The 27298-nt window shown below is 34.8% G+C and overlaps 1 protein-coding gene across 1 annotated transcript in view; it reads left to right on the forward strand.

Moving 5' to 3' along the window:
- Positions 1–27298, forward strand: part of HDAC9 (histone deacetylase 9) — a 910451-nt gene that overhangs the window by 617064 nt on the left and 266089 nt on the right. The window contains 2 exon segments of the mRNA XM_055314616.1: positions 5885–6062; positions 22359–22492. Coding sequence (XP_055170591.1) covers positions 5885–6062; positions 22359–22492 — 312 coding nt within the window.

A 27298-nucleotide genomic window follows, 5' to 3' on the forward strand; every position in this document is an offset into this window, starting at 1 on the left:
TACTCCTTAAATTCATTGTCTGTTTTACGCATTCCCCGACCTACCTCCCCTCTAGTTTATTCTCTATAGTTAAGAGTCTGTTTCTTGGTTTGCTTCCTTCTCTTCTCCCCCCCCTTTGGTCATTTTTTTTTTCTTAAATTGCACACATATATGAAATTTTATGGTATTTTTTCCTCTGAGACTTATTTCGTTTAGCATAATACTCTCTAGCTCCATCCATGTTGCTACAAAGGGCAAGCTTTTATTTTGTTATGACTGAATAGTATATATATATATGTATACCACAACTTCTTTATCAATTTATTAGTTGATGGACACTTGGGCTGTTTTCATGATTTGGCTGTTGTAGATAATGCTACTACAAACATTCGAGTACATGTATCCCTTTGAATTCATATTTTTGTATTCTTTGGGTAAATACCTAGTAGTGAGGTTGCTGGATTATAGGGTAGCTCTATTTTTCACTTTTTGAGATACCTTCATACTGTTTTCCAGAGTGGCTGTACCAGTTTGTATTCCCACCAGCAGTGCAGAAGGGTTTTGCTTTCTCTTTTTCAAAACTTTTCGTTCAGTTTAAAGTTATACACATCATTTTTAATAACCAATTATAAATTATTAACATGCATATTTAGTTTTAAAAAGTCTAAAGTTAACCAGTATTTATACACCAATCCTGAATAATACAAAGACTTTAGAACATGTAAACTTCCACCAGCCCTTGCTTAGCATTTTATAAGATAAGCTCCTGGAATATCTATGATTCTAATTTTCTGAAAAAACAAGACTTCTGAAGTTCAAAACACTGTGAACCAAAGAAGAAAATTCGATTTTCACGTAATGCCAAAAAAGAAGGAACATATATTTTTTTAAAGAAATGGCCTTGGAAATGGAATTTTAACTTTTAAAAATAATATTATTTTCCCATGATCTTTTTTTCTTTTAGGTCATATTTTTTATTAAACTAGTTCAAATAATTCCAATTTATTTCAATGATTATTTCAAAGATTAAACACTATAAATTTTTATTTCTGTATTTGCTCTTGCTGAAATTGCATAATGATATTGATTAGAACACATAATTAGCAGCCACCCACATGTCTGGAAGCAAATGTAACCATCCAGAACAAAGTGAAAACACAGAAGCCATAAAATAGGTCCCTAAGCAATGGCAATAAGAAAGCAAAACAAAACCAGACAGAAACATAACCAAAAATCACTGCTGTTACAAAAAAAAAAAAATAGAGCCTTGAAGTTGCCTCTGCCTAGGGGCTTTATTACCTCATAATCTCCATTAGCAAGCTACCCCGAAATAAATATTTTATTCTAAGGAAGAACATTGTACTTGTCATATAGAGAACTTCAAGGCTTTTCCTACCCACTTTCAAATAGATGGCAATGCCTTTCCCCCCATGATTAGAAAGGCCTGGGCCTTAATAACATTAATGTCTTATTAGGCATCACTGAAAAATTTATAAAATAGGTGCATAATAACTCCTTTGTGAAAGTAATTTACAATTTTTATCAGTCAGAGGAGACCAATGATGTTTGGGTATAGTGGCCTTAGACTCACTTCATATAAGAAAAGGTTGTCTTACACATTTCAGTTACCGGAGAGAATTTTCCAGAATGACAGTCTGACAAAGTGACCAATCAAAACCAAATCCCCAATTAAATCACCTGAAAAAAAGAAAGACTAATGTATGTTAAGAAACAGACTCAATATAATGTATTTAAAAGATATTTTAATCAAAAATGCTTTTTTTGGAATCCCTGGGTGGCTCAGTGGTTTAGCACCTGCCTTAGGCCTAGGGCGTGATCTTGGAGTCCTGGGATTGAGTCCCACATCAGGCTCCCTGCATGGAGCCTGCTCTTCCCTCTGCCTGTGTCTCTGCCTCTCTCTCTCTCTCTCTGTCTCTCATGAATAAATAAATAAAATCTTTTAAAAAAATGCTTTTTTGGGGTGAGAGTATATTATTCACTAAATGGGCATGACACATTTTCTTTCAATGGAGGTCAACAGATGAAAGTTTAACTGGATATCCATCTAATTTTTATTAACAATAGGTTTGTACTCTTCAAAGTTTTATTTTTCTGACAATGCAACAGAAACATGTATTTTATACTTACTTAGAACTATAGAAAATAACTACAGACAAAACTATCTCTCCTTAAAATTGCTAATAGAAATAAAAGTGTTGGTGAAGCACTTCAGTCAATTCCAGCTACAATAGAAAAATACTATCACAGTTTTCAACATTAAACAGGAAGCTTTTTATTGTTGAGGAGTAGTATCCATCTGAAATAAAAGTGACTTACCATTTTGTGATATTTTGGTGTCAAATATGTAACATAATAATAGGTACCTTACTGGATTATCAAGATTCCCCCTATACATTAAAAAACCATACTTCATTTGTAAAGTGTATAATTGTAGCCAACTCTTTTGAAAGTGAATAAACATTTCTCTCCTCTTTACTCCTTTTTTTGGTAGAGATTCAAAAATATTCGACCTATGTCTGCTCTTAGGTCCAAGTTTTGACTGTTTATAAAAACACTTACTGTTTTTTTTAATTAAAGTTTTAATATGGGTGGTATGTAGAAAGTTTGGAAACCTCATAAAAGCATAAAGGAAAAATAATCCTGAAATTACTCATTTCCTTCATGATCTCTTGGCTCCAAAACTAAATAATTTCAGAGTATTGTCCTTTGGTAACTGTTTTGTCTGGTCTCTATTTTCTTATATTTTTCACTCATCATTTCTTGGTTTTTCTATGTTACGATTGCTTATAATATGTTTTCTTGTTTTATCTTATCCTTATAGTGAGATCTTAAGGATAACTATGTATCTCTTTGCTATTTTTTTACTCAGCCTATATTTATTAACATCTGTTCTATGTCAAACACTGCATGGGAATATATGAATCAATGGGCCCCCAGTTCAAAAAGCTTTCAATGTTACACATTAGAAGATAATTTCTCTCTCACACATACAACAAATCTAGAGCTTTTCCCCACTCTTTACATGGCTGATTCAACTTATCCTTCACATCTCAAATTAAACATCACGTTCTTAGATGGAAGTTCCCTCACCTTCTAGATCAGATTTTTCTTTATATTATTTCATGGCCCTTTTCATTTATCCTATACAGCACTCATTGTATTTTTAATTGCACTATACTTAGAAATATTTAGTATCTTTATCCTTACTAGGCAATAAACATAAAAAAAGGTTCAACATACTAGCAAAGTGCCTGGCACAGAGTATGAGCCCAAATAAGTGGTTATGGCATGCAGTAACTCTAATAATGTAAAAGATGATGTCAGGGAAAAGGAGAGAGAAAAACAATGTGGTGGGAATATAATGGAAAGGGAAAGCACATTTAATATGCTTTTAATATGCATTTAATATGCAGGAGTTTTCAGAAGTTCTACAGAAAATTTAAAATTTTCCTTAGAGGATGTACATGACTGCTGAATGTGCAGCTTCATAGACCTAGAGAGATGATACAGAAAAGATAGATGGATGGAACACAAATGGTCAGGGCTACAGTGTCCATAGACACAGTAGATACTGTACTCAGAACCCATGATACTTTAAGAGGCCCACAGAATGTTTTAAATTTTAATTTTTTAATCAAAAGAGAAAATGAATATCACAGTAATAGATAATAATCCAATGTATGCCAATGTAAGCATAGAATGTAATTTTTAATATTTTTTTATGGAGGAGGGACCCAAAAAAGGCAGTAGTGCCCAGGGCTCATGATAATCAGAATGTAGCACTGGGGACAATATTTGTTATATAGTAGATAGGATTTGGTAGAACCTAGAAAAGGAATAAAAGACCTAATGTTGAGAATGCAAGTTGGCCTCAGGTCAAAGAGAGTCAAAATGCTAGGCTGGAGAAGTTCTTTGAACTTTGGTTTCTTTCAGAGACTTCTGTATCAACATGTTTCTTACAGAGGGCTTTAGGAAGAGAATTCCTGCCAGAAGGAATAGGATGGGTCGTCTCAGAAATAGGGTGATCAGTCAAGGGTCTTTTGCATTAGGTTAGATGAGGGTTAAAGAGATTACAGTCAGAAAAGACAAGGGATGGGAATTTCAGACATTCAGGTATATTTTTACCCATGCACTTTTAGACAGTGTGCAGAAAAGCCCCTTTTCCCCACAGAAAGTTCCTCAAGCCATAATTACACATTTGCATTTCCTCTGAATATAAATTCCATGAAAGAAGGGACTATGTCAACCTTACTGTTGTATCCTCAGAGCTTTGAAGATGGAGACACTCAAGATAACAAGAGAATTAGACTCTTGTCAAAATGTTAAAACTATTATAACTAGAACTAGATCTTGACATCATTATCATCAAAGTCAGTGCTAAAAGCCAAATATGACAAATGCCTTCCAATTGATTGATGGTTCAGTTAGAGCAAAACAACAGTAACAACATATACATATATATTAACTATAACTTAAAGTTAATTTTAGATTATTATTAATTTTTAAAAAGTTGAGTAGTCTTTGTCTATGGTCTATAACTAAATACATATTCATAATCCTAACTCACACATTTATATGCAGCATTAACTCATATATAGGGGAAGTTGTAATGATATAAAACCATGTAATATGCATTAAGTACAGATATGTTGTATGTAGATTTATTAAAATCCTAACTGAATCATTTGTATACTTAGGGTGTAACAAGCCTTGTGCTAGTTAGAAATGCAAGTATCACATATAATGGCATATGTTGGGTGCTAGCAGTTGGGTTAGGTTAGTAACAGGAAGGATAAGGCAAATCCTCTCTAAGGAAAGGTGATATTTGTATCAAGTCTTGAACGAGTAAATGCTAGCCAGGTAGATCAAAGCAGAAAGGAATATAAAATTTTAAAATTATAGAAAATTAGTCTTATACCTAAAAGGAATTTATTAACCTTTTTGGAATATCAGTTTCCTTATTTGGCATATGATGGTCATCGTCTGTATCACTGTTCAGCTGTTTTCCATGTTTGTTCAGAATATGGACAAGGAAAGAAACATAAAAAAGTAACACAAAGGTTATGAATTCCCTTATTTTGAAGGAGAGGAAATATATTCATTGAGTAATATTGATAGTTAAACTAGCTGCCTGTCTGTGTCACAGAGATTGTCTTTTTTGGAGACAGAGGAACAGACTAGGTGAATCTGCCAGGAGCTTCCAAACTCTGGGTTTTTGATTTGATAACTTAAGTATGAAGAATATCAACATTGTTAAATCATTGAGATTATATTTACTGCTCTTTAAATAAACTACAAATTTTTATAGTATTGAGATTATACCATTCAATCTATGAAAAATTCATTGTTCTGTACTATAATATGAAAACTGAAAGGTATTAAAACATAGCCATTTAATTGGTGATTTGGGGGCGTCCATAAATTTTATTATCAATATTACTAAATAAATTCAAGATAGAATTTTCAGTATTGAGCTTTATCGGCAATTTGAAAGCAGCTGAATTGTTCTCCTACTTTGTGTTGCAACAATTCCGGAGCTATATTCAAAACGTTGTTATCAAGATAGGAAATGAATCTAAGTCGATGTTCCTCTTGAGGTTAAAGGTCTGTTTCTTTCAATCAGTTCAAATTGACAGGCCTCCTGCCATCACCTCCTCCTCAGCCAGGCAGACAGGCCCTGGCAGTCAGTGTGAAAACATCTGTTGAATGGATTTATTGACTGGATCTTGTTTTTTCTTTCTCTCTCTCTTTTTTTTTCTTTTTCCTTCACACCGTTTATTATGTCTCTGACCTGATGAACTTAATTTGTTTACACATCGTTCTCAGTGTCTCCCTCAATGCTTGTCTCATGTTTCTTTCTACTGTGCTCTTTTCTTGGCAACAGCCCTTCCTGGAGCCCCAGCACACACGTGCGCTCTCAGTGCGCCAAGCTCAGCTGGCTGTGGTTGGCATGGATGGATTAGAGAAACATCGTCTTGTCTCCAGGACACATTCCTCCCCTGCTGCCTCCATTTTACCTCATCCAGCAATGGACTGCCCCCTCCAGCCTGGCTCTGCAACTGGTAGGAATCCCTAAAGACTCTCCTAATAGGCAGGCTAAATGCACCGTTCTTGTAGGATTAAGCGATTTAAATGCTCTGAATAACTCCAATAGCAGAACGCTCTATTTTAACCCAATGCAACCCAAATTTTATGAGGTTATATTGGCCACAAGACAAACAGCACATCTGATAAATCTTGGGCTTAGTATTAATAGCCTCATAAATTGTTATCATTCAAGGGCCTGGAAAACACATCAACAGGTGCATAGGTCCCTTTTGGAAACAAAATCCCTACAACATTCTTCAGCAATGTTCCTCAATCTCTTCTTTCTAGTAGTTCTAGCCACTAGGAAATTTATGATGCTCAGCTTCATTTGACCCTAAGGAGTGCTTCTTCCCCCCCCCCCCCCATTTGTTTTTCATGTTGTTTTGTTTCATTGTTTTCTTCCAACTTGCCATACGAATGACTCCTGGAAGACAGTGGTATGAAGTCAAACCTTGCTTAATGCTACATACATTAGTTCCATTTCTATTTATTATGGCACCTCTGGGTGGGCTATTTGACCAACCTTTTCCTTTGCCTACAGCTGTATATGATATTTTAGAACCTGGCTACAGAGGAAAACAAACTAGATAATTCCAAGGCCAAAGGGAGGTCAAGTCTGGAACATACACAAAAAAGGGGTGCTATTCGCTCTCCAAAGGAACTGTGCTGTAAATATCCAAGTGGATAAATACTCCTTTCTGTCTTCACAAGAATGGGATCAAGAAGATATCCAAGCTTTCAAACTTGTGGTTGATCAAATGAAAGATATTATAGCCTTAAGGGGCTCATAACTTGGATGCAGCAAGGGGAGTATTCATATGCACCTTCTCTCAAAGACTCTTACAGGTTATCTGATTTATTTTTGAATCAATTTTCAGGATTCAGAGTTTGTTTTTGTGGCTTTGGTGACCTCATGCAACCCTTTGTGCTTGGAAAAGTTAAAACACTTTTTCTAAAATCACATTCCCAAGCCTTGATATCATCTTATTTAAAAATCAATGAATGGAATGGCCAAGTTATTTAGCTTTGACAGACATCTTTAATAAGTATGCAGAGGAACTACTTTTTAAAAGGTGTTACACCAGAAGCCAACATTCCATCCTACGAGTTACAGGCAATATATTTGCATATATTTCTTACACCACATTAGCCACTGTCTTGGATCCCTGTATTTCTAGAGCATAGGAGACCTGCCCTGGTATCCCAGACAACCCAGGACTGTAGCCCATTGTCAGCAGAAGTTGCTTGGATCAGTCCTGCCTTGTTCTCTCCTTGGTCTTTAGAGAGTTTTTGCTCAAAACCAGATATATGATATAGAGGAATACTTTTTGTAGCTTTTCAAATCAGTAGTGCTCAAGAATTATATTCTTTGAAAGTATTTTTCCTGAAAGTATTTTTTATTTAGCCATAAACTTTCAGAGAACACAGAGCAGTAATCATCCTGTCATAATGACAGTTCTATTCACTCAAAATTATTTCTTTAATTTTAAAGTGAACTTAATTTATAAAGTTTAATGGTGTTGTTCTCATGTATGTTGATGAGACTGAAATCCTATTGATTGAGTTTCTTTTCTTGGTTAAAAGGGATAACCCTTTCCTGACATGCTTTTTTTCCTCTGCTTTTAGATGTTCCTTCAATATGAATAAGGAAGTCCTCCTTATATAATTAGAATGACACTACATGTTTAAGAAAACAGTGTTGCCAGATAGACAGGGTTGGTCGGGCTTAGAAGAATCCAGGTAGAAAAGTAGACTTTAACCACACTAACATAAGGATGACAAACAACCTAATCATTCAAACCAAAAACTGAATCATTTCAGATCATTAGTTCCTTTCTCATAATGTCAGCATCCTAGTATTTATCAGAGTTTGTATCCCAAAGAAAAGAAATGAACTTATTTTCATATTTAATAGACTTGATAGGGCACATTTCTTGCCTAAATGATTATATAAATTTATATTTTTAAAAAATAAGATTTTAAGGGTGCCTTGATGACTCAGTTGGTTAAGTGGTTAAGTGTCTGCCTCTTGATTTCTGTTCAGGTCATGATCTCAGGGTCATAAGATTGAGTCTCCCACACACACGCATGGAGTATGCTTAAGATTCTCTCTGTCTCCCCCCACCCCTGCTCATGTGCATGCACAAGACCCCTTTGTCTCTTAAAATATATATATATGTGTGTGTGTGTATATGTATATATATATATATATATATACATATACACACACACAGGGTTTTAGTGTTTCTTTTTTTAAATTTTCTTTTATTTATTTATGATAGTCACAGAGAGAGAGAGAGAGAGAGAGAGGCAGAGATATAGGCAGAGGGAGAGGGAGAAGCAGGCTCCATGCACCGGGAGCCCGACGTGGGATTCGATCCCGGGTCTCCAGGATCGCGCCCTGGGCCAAAGGCAGGCGCCAAACCGCTGCGCCACCCAGGGATCCCGGATTTTAGTGTTTCTAATGACTTCAGTTTCAGAGGTGAACTATTAAGACTTTCATTTGTAGTATGTTTGAAAAGAACATTTAAGCATTAAATTCTTTTCTTTTGATTTTTTTAATGTCTATTAGTTATAGATACATTTTAAAAAAACAAAAGTAACATTCAAGTACATTCTTTGGGAACATTTAGTTTTTTTTTTTTTTTTTTTTTTTTTTTTTTAGGAAGTTATATAATCTCACACATTCAGTAGTTGTTCCACTAAGAAGTAAAGAGGAGAGGAGTGCCTGAGTGGCTCAGTGGTTGAACATATGCCTTTGGCTCAGGTCATGATTCTGGGGTCCTGGGATCAAGTCCCGCATTGGGCTCCCTGCATGGAACCTGCTTCTCCCTCTGCCTGTGTCTCTACCTCTCTCTGTGTGTCTCTCATGAATAAATAAATAAACTCTTAAAAATAAAAATTAAAAAAATAAAAAGGAGGAGAAAACAAATACATTGTAAAGGTAGATTCTTTGCTTACATCCATTCTGTAAGAGCTATACTTTTTGCTAGAACTTAAAAAGTTTATTCAATGCTTAACTCACCTAATTTTCAAGGCACACCTTTTCAAACTTTATCTTCCATGTGGATTCTTAGCAGCCAGATAGAGCAACCACGCCACCCCTTTTTGAAAAGAACAAATCCGTGTTCCCAGGGAAAAATGTTGTCTGAACTCAGTCAGTTGTTGAAAGATGAAGTCTTCAGTCTGTTTCCTGTGAGGACTTGAATGGACCAAAAAATGGACTAATATGTAACCACTACCTGGTGGCCCTACAGAATTCGGTGGCCCTACAAATTTCTAGGATGGACAAGAAGAGCATGTGATCATGATGCTGCTAGTGACAGAGAAGAAAGTATGTTGTACAGCCAGGTTGCCACATATTTATTTAAAGGGATTTTATGCTATATTGTAATGAGTAATAATACTCATTTTTTATAGTATTCAATTTAAGAGGTGGGTTTTTTTCTTCCATTTAAAGGCAAAGCATATTGTTTATATAACTTCTGATAATTAAGGAAAGGGCAGTATATTTTGTTTTCTTTACCATAGCCATCTCTTCTGCTCAACTATTTCTATTAGGGATAAGGCTTAGCCATGATTCACAAAAGGGCATTGACAGTATATGACATAGTTGTACCAAATGGGATACACTGAAATAAAAATTTAATGGCAAATGAATTTGATTGGCTTTATCTTCCCTGTTAACCAGTACAATTTAAGATCTTCTATCTCCCAGTGCTAGGGGGCTTTATATAATCTGTGAAGAAATTCTTTCTTTATAATACTAACGTTTTAGTCAGTGTCTAGGGTGAATAGGATCATAGTATTCAAACTAAATCAACATTGTGAAAGCCATTAAAAATAATTTAGTTAAAAGAATTTTTAAATAGTGGGTAAATGGCATGATGGAAAGTGAAGTACATATGAACATTTCAGTATAACAATAGCAACACTGGTCTGTCTTTTTTTCTTTCTTTCTCTTTCATCCTTTCTTCTTCCTTTTGAGTAAAGATGTTTTCCCAAGTCAGGCTAACTCCAACTGATCCTTCAGGTTTTTGTTTATATATTTCCTTTAGGAAGCCTTGCTTGGTCAGCTATATCCAAATTAAATCTATTCTGATCCTTCATAAAAAAATGGATCTTTCCTCAAATGTTGTAATTATATTATTTGGGGCATTGTGTTCCAATGGGCTCTCCATGAGGAAAGAAACTGTATTTTTCTGTTTTCTGTAACCCGAGTACTTAAGTACATGGCTAGCACATGGAAGGTGCTTATTACTCTATAATAAACAACTCAACAAACAAATGAACAACTGAATGAAAGAGTAAATAGACAAGAATTACCTAAAATTATACAAAAAAAAATCATTGGTATGTTAGGCAAAGTTTTGGGGTAATATATTTTTATTAACTAGAGAAAAAGGATACATGTTTATTAAAGGCAATTTGGTAAATCTAGTAAAATATAATGGAAAACCACCCGTTATTCCATCACTCATAGGTAATCATAAGTCAAATATGGATTTATTTTCAGTATGTTTTCCTCTTCCTATGTGGGTCCCTTTAACAGAATGAAGAAAAGTTATACGTATGTTTGTGTTCTTAATTGTGTGCATGTGTGTATTTGTAAGTATATGTGTATGTGTGTAATTCTGTATATGTTTCTCTGTGTGTGTATTTTAATATCTCTCAGAGAAACATCTGTTACTACCTGTATCAGAATGAAAACATTAATTTCTTTTGGGAAGATAATCAATTTTGAAAATACCATTTTCAATATATATGCTTAAATTTTCTCTTGAAAAACTCTTTGAAAAATTGCTTATCTAACTTTCACTGAAGATGGTAAAAACAGCTATTTTATTTACTTAGATTATTAACTGAATTTGATCACTTGTATTATATGACATATAGCATACATATTTGTAAGTATATATAACTTATACATATTTATGTATATTTATATTTTTTGGCTTTTTTGTGCCTGACAGTGTCATTCTATTACCTTTGTACATACTTGGACACAGACTTATTGGGGCACATGTTTTTTGTCTGAAGTCTGGAAATATGGTCAAATGCTAAAGCATTTGGACAATCTCAGTTTAGCATTGACAAGAGGTCTGAATTTATACTGGTATATATTCCTTTGTGAGCAGCCTGTTTATTCTTCTCTGTAGTCTCATGGTATGTTTTCTTTATCTTTTTAATCAAGCAAAAACAAATCATCTTTATCATGAATATTTGCAGTTACATGCTCATGTAAATGTCTCTTTCTAGTTATGGAGAAATTCTTCAATTATTCCTATTATACAATGACTCTGAATTCCTCCTTGAAGGAAATTACAATTTTTTTGTTAAGCTACCACTTCTCTGACTTCTGTATTTTCCTCTCCTTGTGTCCATCTCTAAGTTTATAATCAGTAGCACTGATTTGGTTTCCTGAAAAGTAAATTCCTCTTTTGTTGCCTCCAGTGTAGATTTTATAGGGTCAGTGTCTTTTGATATTTGAGGATGTCAAGAAGTTTTCTAGAATTTTATTTTGGTTCCTATAGTAAATCATATTCAATGATCTAACTAGTAGGAATGATAGTTCCCTTTTTAGTTTCTGTAGCATATTCTCATAGGCCCTCAGTTTGTTTGCATTTGTTTTTGCTCACTCATTCTTGAAAGTAGAGAAATCTTTCCACATATTTGTCAGCAAGTCTAGTGACTTCTATTTGATTTCACTTTTTCCAGCTTATATGCTGGTTGAATCTCCTCTTTGGCTATGTTGTTGAATGGCAATACTAGTCCAATTCCTAGGTTTCAACAGACTATCTCATACAGTGTTAGCTGGAAGGATTAAAGTGGAATTTCTTCTATCCATTTCCTTTTTAACTGTCCGATAGTCTGATACAGATGATTTACATAACAGATTATATCTTAAAAATTCTTTTTATATACTCAGATACACAATTTAGCAAATTTTAAATATTCACTTTTGGATATTTCATTTGCGTGCTGGACAAATTAAATTTCACAATTAATAATTACACTATCTGGTACTTTGATTAAAGAGTACTTATTAAAAGATATTATAACAAGTGTTACAGATGTTAGAATGTAAAGAGTATAGTAGATACAGAACAAAAAAGCAAGATAAGCCTTATGGATAGAAAATCATGAACAGAAAGTATAATAGCTGTTAATAAGTATGAAGTGGAGGTTATTAGAAATGACCATAGCTTCAAGATAGTTCTTATTATCTGTAAGATATCTGTAATATTATCTTATTAATAATTATACCCATTCAGGTCTTTTAAAACATTTAAAAAATATTTTAAGAGATTTCCCCATAATTTTTTTCTTCCTTCCTGTACAGTTGTTTTTTTTTTAAGATTTTATTTATTTATGAGAGACACACAGAGAGAGGCAGAGGTATAGGCAGATGGAAAAGCCGGGTCCCCACAAGGAGCCCAATGTGGGACTCGATCCCAGGACCCCAGGATCATGCCCTGAGCCTGACACAGATACTCAACCACTGAGCCACCCAGGCATGCCTTGTAAAGAGTCTTTTTAAAAAAAACCATGTCATAAAACTATTTGTATACAAGCCTCATCTTAACTACAGTTAAATGTAATAAAATGAAATTGTTAGCACCTAGGATTCGAGTGGTCGAAGCAAAATAGGTCAAAGTGGTAGTCATGGCCTTGGTAATGGCAAAAACAGATAACACGGATAAGAAAATGAAATCTGAACCTCCTATACCTAGAGTGGGGAAAAAGAAGAAAGCAAAGGGACCAGATGCTGTGAGCAAGCTGCCACTGGTGACACCTCACACTTAGTGCCAGTCAATATTTTGAAGTTAGAATTAAAGACTATCTTTTCATGGAAGAAGAATTCATTAGAAATCAAGAACAAATGAAGCCTTTGAAGAAAATCAAGAGAGGGAATGATCAAAGACAGATGATCTGAGGGGGACCCTTATGTCGGTAGGAACTTTGGAAGAGATCATTGGTGACAGGCATGTTATCATGTCTACATCTGTGGGCTCAGAACAGTACATTAGCATTCTTTTGTATGTAAAAGACAAGAATCTGTTAGAACCAGGCTGCTTGGTTGTACTCAGCCACTAGGTGCATGCCATCATTGGGGTGTTCATGGATGACATAGATCCCTTGGTCACAATGATGACTGTAGAAAAGACCCCTCAGGAAACCTGTGCTAATGTTGGGGAGTTGGGCAATCAAATCCAGGAAATTCAGGAAACTAGAACTTCCTCTCACTCATCCTGAATATTATGAAGAGATGGGTAATAATTCCCCCAAAGGGTATCATTCTTTATTATTCACCTGGCATCGGTAAAGCCTTATTAGCCAAAGGAGTAGCAAACCAAACCTCAGCCACTTTCTTGAAAATGGTTGGCTCTGAACTTACTCAGAAGTACCTAGGTGTTGGGCCCAGACTCATTTGAGAATTGTTTTGAGTTGGTGAAGAACATATGCTATACACTATGTTTATTGATAAAATTGATGCCATTAGAACAAAAGGTATAACTCACATTTGATGGTAAGGAATTCAACAAACAATATTGGAACTGTTGAACCAGTGGATGGATTTGATTCAAGGGATGACATGAAAGTTATCATGGCCACAAACCGAATAGAAACTTTGGATACAGCACTTATCAGGCCAGGGTGCAATGACAGAGAGACTGAGTTCCCCCTGACCAATTAAAAGACTAAGAAACACATCTTTCAGATCCACACAAGTAAAATGCTGCTGGCTGATGATGTAACCCTGAATGACTTGATCATGGCTAAAGATGACCTGTCTGATGTAACATCAAGGGCATCTGTACAGAAGCTGGTCTGATGGCCTTGAAAGAATGTAGAATGAAAGTAATAAATGAAGACTTAAAAAAATCTAAAGAAAATGCTCTTGGGATGCCTGGGTGGCTCAGTGGTTGAACATCTGCCTTTGTCTCTGGTCATGATCCTGGGGCATTGAGATCAAGTCCTGCATCAGGCTCCCCAAAGGGAGTCTGCTTCTCCCTCTGCCTATGTCTCTGCCTCTCTTTATGTCTCTCATGAATAAATTAATAAAATTTAAAAAACAAGAAACTCTTTATGAAAAAAGAAGCTCTTTATGAAAAACAAGAAGGCACCCCTGAGGGACTCTATCTCTAGTGGACCACAATTGCCTCAAGAAAATGCTTGTGAAAAAAAATAATAATAAAAGAAAAAAAAAAAAAGAAAAGAAAAGAAAATGCTTGTGAGTGTCCTGACTCCTTGGAGGGACAAGTGTGGGGAAGTTGCCAAGAGGAACCCATGTTCCAGCTCATCTTTCTTAGCAGAGCCTCCTGTGTACCTTTTTGAGTATGATGTGCAGGATGCCCACTGAGCTGTCTTCATCTGTTGGTCATGTGAAATGCTCTCTCCCCAGTAAAACACATGCTCCTTCTCAAAAAAAAAAAATTGCTGGCGCCCAGACAATAATGAACATCCAATGAATGATTATTGCATTTACATCTTTCAGGAAAGATATCATACATTTGTATCATGCTAACTTTCTGTCCTTTGGCCCTGCAAGATGTTTAATAAACCTTGTAGAGAAGATTCCTTGAGAAGGTGTAAAACCTCAAGCAGTTTCCAGAAAAGCTATATGAATGTTAAGAACCAAGAATCAGGATTAGAAATTTTAGGGTTAAAGATTCTACATTCAGCTCTCCTCATAGACCAGAGTAGACTCAACCTAATAGTTGATATGAGACTGGGTATAAACCTGAAGACAAGAATAGATCTTGTGGCTAAATAATGATTTAACTATATGAAATGATTAAAAGGGGGAAAGATAGACAGTAGGTGCTTCAAATACTTATTTTATTTAATTAAACTGAAAGCCAGAGAAAATAGAGTCCAAGCATATCTAGAAAATGTAGCAAAAAATATTTTTTCTGGGAAATAAACTTCTAGGGTTTAAAATAGTAAAGACTTTATGTTAAGACTCTTTGGTGTATTTTCCCAAATCCTAATTTTAACTCTTGTCCCATTGATCAAGAGAGAGATTGATCCATTGGTTTATGTTGCAAATGTTAACCAGTAGGGCAGAAAGGGTCAAAGAAAAGTAAAATTCCATATGAATCCCAAAGAGAAGGGCAGGTTTATTTCTCACCCTATAAGTCTTTGTTTCTAAAAAGAAGGAAAAAAAAAGAAAAAGAAAAAGAGGAAAGGAATAGAGATGAAGGATGAGGTTAAAGTCTCACCTTGCACTCTACCTGTTAACACCTCATTGCTACATCATTAAGATGAGTAAGTGGAGGTTTAGAGTTCCAGACTTTATTTATTTCCCCTTAAATTCAAATGTCTTTCCAAGAGCTTCTGGACTTTGTATTATAATCTCCAGATACTTGGCAATAACTTCCAGCTACCATAACCTGTTTTATAATATTTTTTGCAGTGGTTTGTGGAGAAAATACTGTTAAAAGAGGAACAGTACTGTGGAACTAAAGTTAGTTATATTAAGAGACGAAGTAGTGAAAAATATTTAGCAACTAAATAAAATCTCTTGTCTTGAAAAATATGTTTTCACAGTGAGATGTATTTTTGTGTCTGATATCATTAATATATCTTTTATGTAGTATGAAATTGTAGTTGGAAATATATTAAAACATTCAACAAAAGGATATAACAATTGTAAATATTTATGCACCCAACATGGGAGTACCCAAATACATAAAACAAACACAGAGGAAATAATCAATAGTAATAAAATAATAGTAGGGGACTTTAACACCCCATTTACATGGATGAGCAGGTCATCCAAACTGAAAATCAACAAGGAAACAGTAGCTTTGAATGACACATTGGACCAGATGGATTTAACAGACATATTCAGAACATTCCATCCTAAAACAGCGGAATATACATTCTTTTCAAGTCACATGGAACATTCTCCAGAATAGATCACATATTAGGCCACAAAAGAAGCCTCAAGAAATTAAAAAAGATCAAAGTCATGCCATGTATCTTCTCTGGCCATAATGCTATTAAGTTAGAAATCAACCACAAGAAAAACTCTGGAAAGCCCACATATACATAGAGATTACATAACATACTACTAAACAATGAATGGGTCAACCAAGAAATCAAAGAAGAAATTAAAAAATTACATGGAAACAAACAAAAATGAAAACACAACATTCCAAAACCTTTGGGATGCAGCAAAAGCAGTTCTAAGAGGGAAGTTTATAGCAATACAGCCTATCTTGAGAAGAAAAATCTCAAACAACTTAACCTTAAATCTAGAGTAGTTAGACAAAGAACAGCAAACAAAACCCAAAACCAGCAGTGGGAAGGAAATAATAGAGCAGAAATAAGTGATAATAGAAACTAAAAACCACCATAAAACAGATCAATGAAACCAAGAGCTGGGTCTTTGAAAAGATCAACAAAATTGATAAACCTAATCAGATTCATTAAAAAAAAATGGGAGAGAGAAAGGACTCAAATCACAAATAAAACAGGAGAAATAACAACTAACAAATACAAACAGTTGTAAGGGAATATTTGGAATGTTACATGTGAACAAATTAGACAACCTAGAGCAAATCGATAAATTTCCTAGAAACCTATAACCTACTAAAACTGAAGAAGGGAGAAATAGAAAATTTGAACAGACTACTTATCAGCAAGGAGATTGAATCAGTAATCAAAAAACTCCCAACAAGGGGATCCCTGGGTGGCGCAGCGGTTTGGCACCTGCCTTTGGCCCAGGGCGCGATCCTGGAGACCCGGGATCGAATCCCACGTCGAGCTCCTGGTGCATGGAGCCTGCTTCTCCCTCTGCCTGTGTCTCTGCCTCTCTCTCTCTCTCACTGTGTGCCTATCATAAATAAATAAAAATTAAAAAAAAAAAACTCCCAACAAATAAATGTCCAGCACCAGACTGCTTCACAGGCAAATTCTACCAAACATTTATAGAAGAGTTAACCCTCTGCCAAGTAGGTCTAGAGGGTACATATGTCCACATAATAAAGGCTTTATATGAAAAACTCACAGCCCAGGCGCCTGGGTGGCTTATTCGGTTAAGCGTTGGCCTTTGGCTCAGGTCATGATCCCAGGGGTTCTGGGATCCAGCCCTACATCAGGCTTCCTACTCAGTGGGGAAGCTGCTTCTCCCTTTCCCCTTACCCCTCCCTCATGCTCGCTTTCTGTCTCTTTTTCTCTCAAATAAATAAAATAGTAAAAAATAGAAATAAAAAACCCTATAGCCAACATCATACTCAGTGGTAAAAAACTGAGAGGTTTCCAGCTAAGTCAGGAACAAGGTAAGGATGTTCACTCTCACCACTCTTATTCAGCATAGTAATGGAAATCCTAGCCAAAGCAGTTAGATAACATAAAGAAATAAAAGGCATTTAAATTTGTAAGGAGGAAATAATTTGTCTAGAAACTGACAAATGAATTCAGTAAAGTTGCAGGATACTAAATCAATGTAAAATCTGTTGCATTCCTATGCACTAATAATGAAGCAGCCAGAGGTTAAGAAAACAGTCTCATTTATAATTGCACCCAAATCAATAAAATATCTCAAAATAAACTTAACTAATGAGGTCAAAGACTTGTACTCTGAAAACTAACACTGATGAAAGATATTCAAGACAATGCAAAGAAATGGAAAAACATTCCATGCTTATGAGTTGGAAGAACAAATACTGTTAAAATGTCTATATATCTCAAATCAATCTACAGATTTAATGCAATCCCTATGAAAACACCAACAGCATTTTTCACTAGAACTAGAAGAAACCGACATAAGATTTGTATGGAACCACAAAAGACCTCAGATATCCAAAGTAGTCTTGAAAAAGAAAAATAAAACTGTAGGTATCACAAAGACTAGATTTCAAGTTATATTACAAAGTGGTTGTAATTAAAACAATATGGTACTGGCATAAAAATGGACCTAGAAATAAACTCACAATTATATGGTCAATTAAATCTTTGACAAAGGAGGACTGAATATACAATGGGAAAAAGTATCTTCAACAAATGGCATTGGGAACACTGGACAGCTATGTGCAAAAGAAACCAGACCATTTTCTTTCACTATACACAAAAATAAACTCAAAATGGATTAAAGACCTATATGTGAGACCTGAATCAATAGGAATCCCTTAAGAGAGCACAGACAGTAATTTTTCTGATGTCAGCCATAGCAACTTTTTTCCTGGTTATGTCTCCAGAAGCAAGAGGATATAAAAGTACAAATAAACTATTGGTACTACATCAAAATAAAAGACTTCTGCACAGCAAAGGAAACAATCAAGAAAACTAAAAGGCAACCTCCTAAATGGAAGAAGATACTCACAAATAGCATATCCAATAAAGGATTAGTATCCAAAATATATAATAAGAAGAACTGATACAGCTCAACACCTCAAAATGAACATTTCCTTTTAAAAATGGCAGAAGACATGAACAGATATGTTTCCAAAGGAAACACACAGATTGTCAACAGACATATGAAAAGATGCTCAACATCACTCATTATCAGGAAAATACATATCAAAACTACAATGAAATATGAAATAAGTGTTGGTGAGGATGTGGAAAAAAAAAGGGATCCTCTTGCACTATTAGTAGGAATGCAAACTGGTGTAGTCACTGTGGCAAATAGTATGAAGGTTCCTTAAAAAATTAAAAATAGAACTATCCTATGATCTAGGAATCACACAACTGGATATTTATCCCCCCAAATCCCAAAAACAGTAATTCAAAGGGATACGTGCACCCCCGTTTATTACAGCATTATTGACAATAGCCAAACTATGGACACAGCCCAATTGTCCATTGATAGATGAATGGATGAAGATGTGGTATATATATATACAGTGGAATATTATTCAGCCATAAAAAGAATGAAATCTTGCTATTTGCAACAACATGGATAGATGTAGAGGATATAATGCTAAGCAAAATAAGTCAGAAAAAGAAAAAAGAAAAATATTATGATCTCACTCATATGTGGAATTTAAGAAACAAAATAAATGAGCAAAGGTAAAAAAAAGAAAAGAGGGACAAAGAAATAGACTTAACTGTAGAGAATAAACTGATGGTTACCAGAGGGGAGGTGGACAGGGGAATGGATGAAATAGGTGGTAAGGATTAAAGAGTATACTTGTGATGAAAAAGAAGAAAGAAAAGCAAAGGAGGGAAGGAGAATGAAAGGAAGGAAGGATATATACTAAACAGTTCCTGTCATGTAATAGGAACTTATATACTTGATACATCTGAATTTCAAAGACATCTTGTATATCTTTATATATTGAATTTCAAAGACATCTTGTATATCTTTGTATATTGAATGTTACTTTTTATGTCTGCCTGCTTTCCCTTCTGCCTTTCTACATGTATTCATTTGGACTTTATTTAAAAATACTTATTCATCTTTTTTGTGCAAAATGCTGTGCAGAAATATAAAGCTGATTAAGTTAAATATCTGTAGTAGAGGCACTTGCCAGTAGGAAGGTAAGGCATATAAAAGAAAAGAATACTAAAGAAATAAGGCTAAAAAAAATTAAGGATTCCAAGGAGATCCACCACTTAGGTTCATCAAGCAAGACTTTATAATGGAAATAACTGACCTAGTTCTTACATCTGTTCATTTATTTATGTTTTTCAGTCATTCATTAAAAATACTTTTGAGGACCTACTATATCCAAGCATGTGTATAAACACTATGAGTTCAGAGATAAACACTCTAACTCTGATCTTTGCTTTCATAGATCTCAACAGATAGTGAAGAAAATGTACAATTAACAAGATTATATGACAATTACATAATTGTGATAAATGCTCTGAAGACCTAGAAGATACTATGAGGACATATAGTAGCAAACCTAATTTAGAGACATCATTTAGCCTTGAAAAGTGTATAGGAATTACCCAAATCAGGGCTGGAGTTATGGGGGGCAGGAAGGAAGAATTATGGGCATAGATGGAACATGATGTATACAGATCCCAAGGCTGGTGTGATTTTGATTGTTTTGAAGAATGGAAGGTGGGCCTTTGTGGGAAGAGGTACATGGAAAGAAAGCTAAAGAACTGGGAAGGGGCCTACCTATGCCTTGAGGAATTTTAATCCAATCAGTGATTAGATTAATCAATGTCTTTTTTTGAAGTAATTATATTGTCATGTCACCAAAAGATTTAAGCAAAAGTAACTGTTATGTGGCAAAAAGAACAGAGTAAAAGTCAGGTAGCCAGTTACAAGGCTTTATTTTAGGTGTTCAGATTAAAGATAATAGTACCTTTGATTATGTATGGTTTTGGCTAGAGATCATCAAGTGATTCATGTTGTTTTTTGAAGGGAAAACACTACTTACTTTTTGGTTCTTTGCAGAGGGAGTTTCCAGAGGATACTAAGGTTTCTTGCTTGAGCAATGATGGATCATGATGTCCTTTACTGAAACGAGGGACAAAGTGTATGGTTTAAGATCATGAACTCAAATCTGAGACATTCACTTTATAAAAACCATGAGACATCCAAATGGAGATTTTGGATGGGCAATTGAATAGATAAGTGTGCAAGTATACTACTTAGAGGAATGAGCACTAAGAATGAAAATGTAAGTCAGGGGCATAGGATGGATTTTGAAGCCATTTTAGTATTAAGATTGGATATTATTTGGGCCAGCAAAGTGATGTTTTTTTCTTAGATATAATTTTTACCACACGGTTTCAAAATACATATGTTACTATTCTGCTTGATTTAGTACACTCAGAGAAAAATATTTTCCCCTTTTGAGTAGCATTTCTCTAACATGAGATTGTGAGTGAAATAGAGAATAAAATGCATTAAGTAAACTTACTTTACAACACAAATTACTGGCCTGTATCTGAATACATAGTTACTTTTGCTCTTCAATTTTGGTGTTGGATTCTTCTGCCCTCACTCCATGCTTAGGCAGTTTTGTAAGTAACATGTTTTCCCCCAAGGAATTGGATTAAGGGTGGAAATCTTTTCAGAATTAACCAGAGTTATAATTATCATTTAATTTGTTGCTTTAAAAAGCCCTATCTTATGTACCCAGAATAGTTTATTTCTTTTTTTTTAAAGGTTTTTTTTTTATTTTTTTATTTTTTTTATTCATGAGAGACACACAGAGAGAGGCAAAGACACAGTCAGAGGGAGAAGTGGGCTCCTCGTAGTGAGCCCCATGTTGAACTTGATCCCGGGACTGGGATCACACCCTGAGCCAAAGACAGATGCTCAACCACTGAGCCACCCAGCCATCCCCATAATAGTTTATTTCATCATATTTTGAAAAATCTTTCTCATCATAGGGTCTAACTAAAATATGAAATACATGAACTCTTGATAATTTAAAAGCAGATTTTATTCATTAGGTATCTTTGGAATCTCTACTGAAGGTAGTGCAATTGACTTATTTTTTCTTTTTCATATTTTTTAGAGAAACACTTCAAATGTCCCACAGAATTATAACATCTACAGTGTCCATATTGATTACAGATTGGCATAAATTTTGAGAAAAGCACAGTAAGAAGGGAAGAAGCTCTTTCTGCACAACTCTGAAGGAATTGCTAAGCAGAATAGGCAAGCAGTTGGAAAGTTTTGTAGTTTAATGCAAGGCCTGTTCTAAAGTGAAGCTGGAATTACTTGCGAAATTAATTCATGATTTAGAGACTCAGCTCATTTTGTGGTTTTAGTGATAAAATTTGGACCTTTACTGATTTGGATTATTTGTCTAAACATACTTCATAATGATTTAAGATACTGCTAAAATTATAGTATTTTTAAAAATTTGAAGTTTCTTACAATATTACCATCTTCGGGATGCCTGGGTGGCTCCGTGGTTAAGCATTTGCCTTCGGCCCAGGGCATGATCCTGGAGACCGGGATCAAGTCCCACGGTCTCCTTGCTTGGAGCCTGCTTCTCCCTCTGCCTGTGTCTCTGCCTCTCTCTCTCTGTCTCTCATGAATAAATATATAAAATTAAAAAAATATATATTACCATCTTCATCACTACAAATTTACCAAGCTAGGATCTGAGTTCTGATTAATCCATAGGTTAACCTTTTTTTTTTGCATTTATATCCAGACATGCAGGACTAAACAGCTCTTATGTGCTAGGAATTTGCACATAAGAAATTGTATTATCTCTCTTTGTAAATTTATTTTTAAAAGAATATCTTTTTTTTGGGAGTAATTATATTGTCATGTAACTTGTATTATTACTTTGTATCATTACTCAGTCTTGTGCTGTGTTTTCTTTGTCCTGAAGGAATTGCCTATGACCCTCTGATGCTGAAACACCAGTGCATTTGTGGCAATTCCACCACCCACCCTGAGCATGCTGGACGAATACAGAGCATCTGGTCACGGCTGCAAGAAACTGGACTGCTAAATAAATGTGAGGTAATCCTAAATTGGCTACACTCTTTTATTTATTTAAATAAATCATATAAAGAGGCTAGTATTCATTTGGGTAGTAGTGGAAAAATATTAATGGTGGAACACAAACATCATGATTCATGAACCATCATTGATACTAGTAGCATAGCGTTTATGTCCTGACTCTCGGCTGTGCACATAGTAGGGAGTCAGTCCATGTTGATTGACTGGGCAGCTGCATGATGTATGTGTGTTATTATTGCAACACTTTTAAGTATACATGGTAACATTACTGTTTCCAAATAGGTATCATTTATTAAGTTAATATTCTGGGAAACTCTACAAACCGCTATGGGCTAAGTAGTTGTTATTTCTTATTATAAGCTATATAGTGAGCTCAGATGTATGCCAAATTTGCCTATGGAAATGACTAGATTTAACGATTATCCTCTTACCAAGAAAAGTCACTTCTTTTTATTGAAGTGGCTCATGTTCTTACATTTTTATGGTAGAGGTTTGAGTAATTTTATTTTATTGGTACTTCTTTAGACTCATTTCTGCAGATTCCTCTGGAGTCCCATTTTCATTTAGAAAAATCTATTTCTTAAGCTTTCAAAGTAAAAATATCAATTCAAAAAGACTCCTATTGTCATATTTGCAAATTATGTAACAATCAGTAGCTATTTGACTTAGTTGCTATAAATGTCCATTGTTGCCTAAGATGCAATAACACCCTATATTTGAGTCTAAGACATTTTAAAAAACAGCCCCCATTTTTTTCCACATTACTTTAACATTTATTGATCATTGAACATACCTGAGTCTATCTTTATTATGTTCCACACATATTCTAGGAACTAGAATTACAGAATTTCACAAGACAAAGTCCATGTTATTACAGACTGACAATTTAACATGTTGCTCTTTGGTTTTGTTGTCACTCTTTGCAGATCAGTGAAGGAAATCCAATCTAGTTCTCAGTAGTTTGGGAAGAAAAAAGTGGATAATATTTTGACTGTAGTTATATCCTGAGGAAACAGACATTGAGACTACATTGAATTCACTCTACTTTGATAAAAATTAAGAAGCTATCTTTTGCTATGACTTTTAATTAATTTTTGGCAACCCAAAATGTAGTCCAGAATATTCCTTTTGAAAGCCAATTTAGCTTAAAACACACCTGCAAAATAATTTAATTGATATAGGAATGTCAAAACAGACAATATTTCTTAGAGTCATGTGCACTTGCCTGTATTTGATGGCCTGAGTTACATCAGTCTGATGCTGCTTCTTTGCAAAGCAGTAAAAATAACTGACTTTTGAATATACAAATTATTCGTTTACTGCATTCATTTATAAGGATTATTATTTTCTTTATGGATTTTCTCTCTTGAAGTGGAATAAAATATCTCATCTTACAGGATTATTTTCTTTACATCAAGACATAGATGTTTATGGTCATTCAGCAGTTTGAGATTGTGAATGAATACACCAAAGTAGTGTGTACAAATTTAGTTTCACAAGTTTTATTATATGTTTGCAATAGAATTATCAAATTTTTTTTGTATTTAAGGATATACTTTTGAATAAATGTATTCTTTACCTAGAAGCCCTAAATGAAGGAATTTGAGCTAGATTTATTTCTCTGATTCTTTCTTGAGTGAAACATTATTCATCTTTTTCCAATAGCATCCATATTATATAGCAGAAGGCTTTTTCATACTTTCTGATAAATTATAGCATTATCTTTAAGGTTTCTATGTTTTTGATAATGAAGTTTGGAGGCTGCCTCTGTCGTCTACACAATCCCATATGGAGTAATGAAAGTAAACCAGGGGACTTATCTGTGGTGAACTGGTCTTAATAGACATTGATTTGCGTGAATATTCCTCTTTCACTTTTGCATCAACTATAGATGTTTTCCACCGGGGCATTCTTTCTGTGCTTCTCTATCTAAGGCATTGCCATTTACATTTTTCTCACTTTCAGGTCTTTATTATATCCTGAAGTCTTACTTCAGCCACTCCAAATTAGCAGCTGCTGACCACAGTCTTCAAATGCATTGTTAGATTATGGTATTCCTTAAATGTATTACTGGAAGTAACCCTGGTTAGGAAAGGAGCAAAGTGCAGAAATAGATGGACTGTAATATAGCTCATACTAGTCGTAACATTTAAAAAGCTGTTAGCCCTTTCTGATCAGTCTTCTTTTTCAGTTCCTCATACATCACATTATTTTAGTCCTATATTGTTTGAAAGCCTAAAATTCAATTTATGCAACAGCTCTGACTGATGTGATACAAGACCAAGGGTGAAATGTCAAGAAGTACAGTGAGGCTGATAGAATGACTGAGTCTAGCACCAAGCCAGTCAGCTAAATAAGTGTCTCTTTGATAAACAGTCACACAATTACAAATAATTCACTCAAAAGCCCAGATCAGCAGATTTGCTCTTAATGAAGGCCAAGCGCAAAAATATGATCCATAACTTCACAATAATATAAACAGACTATGTTTAGGTCTTTTTACTAACATAGTTTGAAGACAGCTCACCAATTGTTTGACTTCTTAAGTGATGAAATTGTTTCCCATATATATTTATTTGCCCCTATATTATCAGGTTATCTATGACTTTATGCTGACATAATCATAAAATGGAATTTCTAAAACTATTAAACAATTTAAGCTACCTAGGAATTTGACGTTGTATGTAAATGATTTTGTATGTAAATGATTTTAAGTATATTCAAAATAGAATTTTAAAAATGATCCTTAACCAAACAAATATTACCCTTTCCCAGAGACTTTGAGGTTTTATATAAAATAAAACATAGTAACAAAAGAGATAAAACAGAACCACAAGAAGCATAACTTACTTTTTCTCCCTGATTACTTCTCTTGGAAGATTTGGGGAGAAAATAAAAAGGGAATATACAGAGATTATTTCAAACCAGTTGTAAGTAAGCATAATTTACTTTTTCTCCCTGATTACTTCTCTTGGAAGATTTGGGGAGAAAATAAAAAGGGAATATACAGAGATTATTTCAAACCAGTTAGCCCACTCAGAAATAGTAGAATCTACTTCCTTAGCCAGTACTCTCCCTAATAAATACAGCTAAAACAAAAGATACATGTTCATTGTGGATTTTCTTTTAAAGTTTTTGATTTGACAAGTTAAATCTAATGTACACATTTATTAATATATTATTAAACCATCTTGATAGTAACCTGCTCAAGCCAATTTTTTTTTAAAGTTTTGATGATATGGAAGAGAAAAACCACAGAAACATATAAATCAAACTTTTTAGCAATTCACCAAAACTATTACAATCAGTTGTCAAAAAATCAGGAGAAAAGTATGCTATATGTGGGCAGCCCCGGTGGCCCAGCGGTTTAGAGCCCCCTCAGCCCGGGGTGTGATCCTGGAGACCCGAGATCGAGTCCCATGTCAGGCTCCCTGCATGGAGCCTGCTCCTCCCTCTGCCTCTGTCTCTGCCTCTCTCTCTCTCTCTCTGTCTGTCATGAATAAATAAATAAAATATTTTTTTAAAAAGTATACTATATGTGGCAAGTGGTCAGGTATATGGTGGGTACATTACTGGTTAAAGAGGCAAGAAGTTTCCTATATAGGCTAACAGGTTTCCTGGTTAGTGTTTATGAACCTTCTAAAGAATTCAGGGCCAGTGACAGTATCTTCCAATTGAACTTGACTTATTCACTCCAGGTGATAAAAATTCTGTTTCAACTTGGGTATGAATGAATATTTTCCAGCATGGCTGAAGGACTTAAGGAGAATGAGACATTTCTTTCTAATTTGTGTAGGTAAGACTATTGGGAAATCAAAGTTTAGCTCTGATTATGTCTAGAGCATGTATCCTGAGAGGATAAAATCTGTGTGTCCAGGACTCCGGGGATATGAGTACCAGCCCTCATATCGAGGTTATCACTCTTTCCTAAGCAGTATAGACAAATTCCTGTGCTGGTTGTGAGCAGTAAGAACTTAGCTCAATTGTCTCAAAGGAGAGAGGATTTATTAGATTTCATAGAAAAGAATATAATCTAATAAGAATATAAGACCTAGAAGCTGGGTCAGTTTTTTTCCCCCCAAACATCCAGAAAGTTGATTTGCCATGTTTGAACACTATCTTCCTGCCAGGTTTGTGTAGTCACCCATAGTTAGTGATAGCCTGTGCTTTCAGAGAAGGAATCAACAGAGTTCTGGGGACATAAGGCTGGCCAGCAAGCAGAAACCTGTGGTTGGGTAAGTTGTATTCATTTATCCGCTACAGTGGTGTTCAAATGTTAGCATATATCAGAATCATTAGGAATACTAAGACACATTGCTGGGCCCCAACCTCAGAATTTCAGATTCAACAGTGGTAGAGTCCTTTTGGAATGAGGTCTAAGAATTTGTGTTGCTAACATGTATCTGAGTAATCCTGTTGTTGCTGATCTCACCACCACACTTTAAGAACAGGGATACATCCATTCAACAGTAACTCAAAATTTTGAGTTTTGATATACTCCTGTGTTAGGAGGTGGAAATAAAATACTTAAGAAGATACATACCCTGCCTACAAGGAGGTTTCTACACCTGGTGAGATCAGCAGATATTAATCAAATGATCACATAAAGAAATATATAATTACAAAATCCCAAGAGGTTTTGGGTCTCTAGTTTATGTTGCAGTGATTTTTAAAGACTTACTGATTTAGTGTGGGGAAGAAATAAATGAGAATGACTGTGGTCTGCTGCCTCCATAGTCTTGACAGCATCAGAAGGGCCATCTGAACAAGAGATAGAAGTAAAAATACTTACCTGAGTTCAAGAAG

Source organism: Nyctereutes procyonoides, unplaced genomic scaffold (assembly GCF_905146905.1).
Source record: "Nyctereutes procyonoides isolate TBG_1078 unplaced genomic scaffold, NYPRO_anot_genome, whole genome shotgun sequence".
In the NCBI taxonomy this organism is placed as follows: domain Eukaryota; kingdom Metazoa; phylum Chordata; class Mammalia; order Carnivora; family Canidae; genus Nyctereutes; species Nyctereutes procyonoides.